Here is a 6,127-nt window from a genome sequence, read left to right as displayed (position 1 = left end):
CTAAGATTGCTGCCTTAAGAGTCGCAAAAGGTAACTTTGACAGGTGGATGGTGATCACTCATGAGATGAGATTGGACTTGCTTTGGTGGATATCTCACAGTGCATTGCAAACCAGACAAATTTTTCGGAAGGGTACAGAATTGGATCTGTATACTGATGCATCAAATTTAGGTTGGGGTGGCCACCTAAATCAACAAAGAGTTAATGGGAGATGTCATTATCAGAATCTGCCTTGCACATTAATGCAAAGGAACTCAAAGCCATCTCCCTGGTAGTGCGCTCATTTGCATCTCTTCTCAAAGGACGACATGTTCGGGTGTTTTGTGATAACACGACGGCGGTGACCTATGTCAATGAAATGGGCGGCACACGGTCCTCACTGTGTAATGACATTTGCCGTGACCTTTGGGAGTGGTGTGCGGTGAATGATATCTGGCTTACCTGCTCTCATGTACCGAGTAAAGTCAATCTCATGGCAGACGCTGCATCTCGGACATTCAATGACAGGCATGAGTGGAAATTGAATGAAGAACTCTTTAGGGCCCTCTCTGAAGTATTTGGGGTTCCGAGCATTGATCTCTTTGCTTCTAGACTGAATGCTCAAGTGACTCGTTTCTGCTCCTGGAAACCTGACCCAGATGCAGAACATTTTGATGCCTTTTCTATCTGCTGGTAGCAGTTTGAACTAATCTACCTGATTTCCAGGTGCCTACAGAAAATTCGAGCAGAGTCAGCGAAGGGGTGGATGGTATTGCCTTTCTGGCCGTCCCAGCCCTGGATGGGGACTACTCACTTTGCTGGTCAAGGAACCACGGCTGATTCCGAGGGAGGCACACGTCTTGCGTCACCCATCGACGGAGGAGGAACACCCCATTCTCCGACACACCCGACTGATGGCTTGCCTCTTATCCGGCAACGTCTGCGAGACAGGGACATTTCTCAGGCAGGCACGGACATCATCCTTGCCTCCTGGAGACCTGTGACTGCGAGGCAGTACCAGCCGCATATTAACAGGTGGTTACAGTTTTGTGGTAGCCGGAACATCGATCCCTTTGCTCCCACTGTAACTAACATTGTGAATTTTCTGTCTGTCACTTTCCACAGAGGTGTTAGTTATACTTCAATCAACACTGCCAGGGGTGCACTCTCCTCCCTGGGGATTACTGTGGATGGTTGCAGTGCAGGCAGCCATCCTCTTGTCACCAGGTTCTTAAAGGGAGTTTTTAACTTGCGGCCGTCTGTCCCTAGGTATACAAGAACTTGGAATGTTCAGCAGGTGCTACAGCATCTGCGTGCCATGGATCCTTTGTCCTCCCTCTCTTTAAAGGATTTAACACTGAAGCTTGTGATGTTGATGGCACTTACGCAGGCTGCCAGAATGCAAACTTTGCATTGTTTGTTGTTAAAGAATATTAGTTTTGGGCAGGATTCTGTTTGTGTTTGGTTAGGGGAAACTATTAGACAGTGCAGGCCAAAGTTCAATGTGCGGTTTGTGACCTTTAAAGCATATTCTACTGACATTAGATTGTGTGGGTGTGAAACTCTGAAAATGTATATTGTAAGGACAGAGGAGTTCAGACATTCTGCACATCAGGAAAATGGGAAGTTACTCCTAAGTTTTTTCAAACCTCACAAGCATGTAACGAGGGACACTGTTGCAAGGTGGATTCGAACAGTGCTTTCTCTGTCTAGCATAGACTCCTAGCCAGTATTCAGCGGGCAGTGTTCGGCCTGCAACTGCATCGAAAGCCAAAGCCATGGCTCTACCGATTGGACACATCATGGAAAGGGCTGGGTGGTCCAGGGCTGCCACTTTTGCCAAGTTTTATGACAAGGAGATTGTCCCGAGTCACGATCCTTCCAAGATGCTGTCCTTCAATAGTCTGTTCATTTTGTTTGCATAGGAGATGTTGTCTCTTGTCACCTGGTCCATGGCTATGTAAATTTCTTATATTGCAGTTGGTTACTGCTTGTATCATTTCTCCTCTCTGCATGTCTACAGTACGACCCCCACATGGCTTCAAAACCTCATGGGAAAGCGACCTCTAGCAGAGGTGTGATTTGCTGACGTAAAATTAATGAGGAACATGAGACTTACCGTAGGTCAGTTGAAAAGTGCTTCGAATTTTATGAAGCAAATCACCTCTGCTAGAAGTGAGCTTTCACATGCCCACCTCTCCCACCCTACGCTCTGTAGCGTCTTGTGGCTTACATATTTCTAGCAGTGCAAAATGTACTGTTACTTTCATGTGGTTGGTCGTACTCTTTAAAGTCTGGTGGCGAGAAGCGGCAAAGCGTACCTCATGTGAAAGCTCCCTTCTAGCAGAGGTGATTTGCTTCATAAAATTCGAAGCATATTTCAACTGACCTACGGTAAGTCTCATGTACTTCATTAATTATGACCTGTTATAAGACAGTAAATCTTATGGTCTTGCTCTGTTATAAGGCAGTCACCTGAATAATCTTGACCTGTTATAAGGCAGTAAATCTAATGATCTTGACCCGTTATGCGGCAGTAAACCTTATAATTTTGACTTGTCATAAGGCAGTAAATCTAATGATCTTGACCTGTTATAAGGTAGTAAATCTAATCATCTTGACATGTTATGAGGCAGTAAATCTAATGATCTTGGCCTGTTACAAGGCAGTAAATCTAATGATCTTGACCTGTTATAAGGCAGTAAATCTAATGATCTTGAACTGTTATATGACAGTTAATCTAATGATCTTGACCTGTTACAAGGCATTTTGTTAAGCAGTAAATCTAAAGATCTTCTCCTGTTATAAGGCAGTAAATATAATGATATTGACCTATTACATGGAAGTAAATCTAATGATCTTGACCTGTGACACGGCAGTAAATCTAATGATCTTTCCCTATTAGTAGGCGGTAAATCTAATGATATTGACTTGTTATAAGGCAGTAGATGACCTGTTTAAATGCAGTTAAACTAATGATCTTCACCTGTTATAAAGCTGTAAATCTAATGATCTTGACCTGTTATAAAGCAGTATATCTAATGATCTTTACTTGTTACAAGGCAGAAATCTAATGATCTTCAATTATTACAAGGAAGTAGATCTAATAATCTTGACCTGTTACAAAGCAGTGAATCTAATGATCTTGATATTCTATAAAGCATTAAATCTAATGATTTTGTTCTGTTATAAGGCAGTAAACCTAATGATCTTGTCCTATAATAAGGTATTAAATCTAATGATCATGACATTTTATAAGGCAGTAAATCTAATGCTCTTCCCCTGTTATAAGGCAGGAAGTCTATTGAAGTGTCATAAGGCATTAGGTTTAATAATCTTGACCAATTAGAAGGCAGAATATCTAAAGATCTTTTCATGTTATAAAGCAGTAAATCTAATGATCTGGACTTGTTATATCGCAATAAATCTAATCATCTTCACCTGTTACAAGACAGTAAAATTGATGATCTTGACCTGTTACAAGGCAGTAAAATTAATGATATTGACCTGTTATAAAGCAGTAAATCTAATGATCTTCACCTGTTACAAGGCAGTAAATCTAATGATCTTGACCTATCATAAGGCAGTAAATCTAATGATCTGACTTGTTATAAGGCAATAAATAAAATAATCCTCACCTGTTATGAGGCAGTAAATCTAATGCTCTTTCCCTGTTAGTAGGTGGTAAATCTAATGATACTGACTTGATATAAGGCAGTAAATGACCTGTTTAAATGCAGTTAATCTAATGATCTACACCTGTTATAAGGATGTAAATCTAATGATCTTGACTTGTTATAAAGCAGTATATCTAATGATCTTCACTTGTTACAAGGCAGAAATCTAATGATCTTCAGTTGTTACAAGGAAGTAGACCTGTTACTAAGCAGTGAATCTAATGATCTTGATATTTTATAAAGCATTAAATCTAATGATCTTGACCTGTTGTAGATTTATGTGCTGAAAAACGGACTGATGATTGGGAATACCTGGTTTAAAAAGCGAGATATACATAAGTATACTTATGTAAGTAGGAGAGATGGCCAGAGAGCGTTATTGGATTACGTGTTAATTGACAGGCGTGCGAAGAGAGACTTTTGGATGTTAATGTGCTGAGAGGTGCAACTGGAGGGATGTCTGATCATTATCTTGTGGAGGCTAAGGTGAAGATTTGTATGGGTTTTCAGAAAAGAAGAGTGAATGTTGGGGTGAAGAGGGTGGTGAGAGTAAGTGAGCTTGGGAAGGAGACCTGTGTGAGGAAGTACCAGGAGAGACTGAGTACAGAATGGAAAAAGGTGAGAACAATGGAAGTAAGGGGAGTGGGGGAGGAATGGGATGTATTTAGGGAATCAGTGATGGATTGCGCAAAAGATGCTTGTGGCATGAGAAGAGTGGGAGGTGGGTTGATTAGAAAGGGTAGTGAGTGGTGGGATGAAGAAGTAAGAGTATTAGTGAAAGAGAAGAGAGAGGCATTTGGACGATTTTTGCAGGGAAAAAATGCAATTGAGTGGGAGATGTTTAAAAGAAAGAGACAGGAGGTCAAGAGAAAGGTGCAAGAGGTGAAAAAAAGGGCAAATGAGAGTTGGGGTGAGAGAGTATCATTAAATTTTAGGGAGAATAAAAGGATGTTCTGGAAGGAGGTAAATAAAGTGCGTAAGACAAGGGAGCAAATGGGAACTTCAGTGAAGGGCACAAATGGGGAGGTGATAACAAGTAGTGGTGATGTGAGAAGGAGATGAGTGAGTATTTTGAAGGTTTGTTGAATGTGTTTGATGATAGAGTGGCAGATATCAGGTGTTTTGGTCGAGGTGGTGTGCAAAGTGAGAGGGTTAGGGAAAATGATTTGGTAAACAGAGAAGAGGTAGTGAAAGCTTTGCGGAAGATGAAAGCCGGCAAGGCAGCAGGTTTGGATGGTATTGCAGTGGAATTTATTAAAAAAGGGGGTGACTGTATTGTTGACTGGTTGGTAAGGTTATTTAATGTATGTATGACTCATGGTGAGGTGCCTGAGGATTGGCGGAATGCGTGCATAGTGCCATTGTACAAAGGCAAAGGGGATAAGAGTGAGTGCTCAAATTACAGAGGTATAAGTTTGTTGAGTATTCCTGGTAAATTATATGGGAGGGTATTGATTGAGAGGGTGAAGGCATGTACAGAGCATCAGATTGGGGAAGAGCAGTGTGGTTTCAGAAGTGGTAGAGGATGTGTGGATCAGGTGTTTGCTTTGAAGAATGTATGTGAGAAATACTTAGAAAAGCAAATGGATTTGTATGTAGCATTTATGGATCTGGAGAAGGCATATGATAGAGTTGATAGAGATGCTCTGTGGAAGGTATTAAGAATATATGGTGTGGGAGGAAAGTTGTTAGAAGCAGTGAAAAGTTTTTATCGAGGATGTAAGGCATGTGTACGTGTAGGAAGAGAGGAAAGTGATTGGTTCTCAGTGAATGTAGGTTTGCGGCAGGGGTGTGTGATGTCTCCATGGTTGTTTAATTTGTTTATGGATGGGGTTGTTAGGGAGGTGAATGCAAGAGTTTTGGAAAGAGGGGCAAGTATGAAGTCTGTTGGGGATGAGAGAGCTTGGGAAGTGAGTCAGTTGTTGTTCGCTGATGATACAGCGCTGGTGGCTGATTCATGTGAGAAACTGCAGAAGCTGGTGACTGAGTTTGGGAAAGTGTGTGGAAGAAGAAAGTTAAGAGTAAATGTGAATAAGAGCAAGGTTATTAGGTACAGTAGGGTTGAGGGTCAAGTCAATTGGGAGGTGAGTTTGAATGGAGAAAAACTGGAGGAAGTGAAGTGTTTTAGATATCTGGGAGTGGATCTGGCAGCAGATGGAACCATAGAAGCGGAAGTGGATCATAGGGTGGGGGAGGGGGCGAAAATTCTGGGGGCCTTGAAGAATGTGTGGAAGTCGAGAACATTATCTCGGAAAGCAAAAATGGGTATGTTTGAAGGAATAGTGGTTCCAACAATGTTGTATGGTTGCGAGGCGTGGGCTATGGATAGAGTTGTGCGCAGGAGGATGGATGTGCTGGAAATGAGATGTTTGAGGACAATGTGTGGTGTGAGGTGGTTTGATCGAGTGAGTAACGTAAGGGTAAGAGAGATGTGTGGAAATAAAAAGAGCGTGGTTGAGAGAGCAGAAGAG

At 41.8% G+C, this 6,127-nt stretch overlaps 1 protein-coding gene across 1 annotated transcript; it reads left to right on the top strand.

Annotated features, from left to right (window-relative positions):
- The first annotated feature begins 211 nt into the window (after positions 1 to 211).
- LOC139750059 (uncharacterized) lies at positions 212 to 676 on the top strand. Its single transcript, XM_071664396.1, has one exon. It carries the CDS (start codon positions 212 to 214, stop codon positions 674 to 676), a length of 465 nt encoding a protein of 154 aa, XP_071520497.1.
- Positions 677 to 6,127: the final 5,451 nt, after the last annotated feature.

The sequence above is a fragment of the Panulirus ornatus genome, chromosome 9 (genome assembly GCF_036320965.1).
Source record: "Panulirus ornatus isolate Po-2019 chromosome 9, ASM3632096v1, whole genome shotgun sequence".
NCBI lineage: Eukaryota > Metazoa > Arthropoda > Malacostraca > Decapoda > Palinuridae > Panulirus > Panulirus ornatus.
Note: the sequence above shows the minus strand (reverse complement) of the source record. Positions and strands in the feature narration are given on the sequence as shown.

Coding starts and splice junctions, on each gene's coding strand:
- LOC139750059 (XM_071664396.1), top strand. CDS start 212: ATGTCATTATCAGAATCTGCCTTGCACATTAATGCAAAGGAACTCAAA.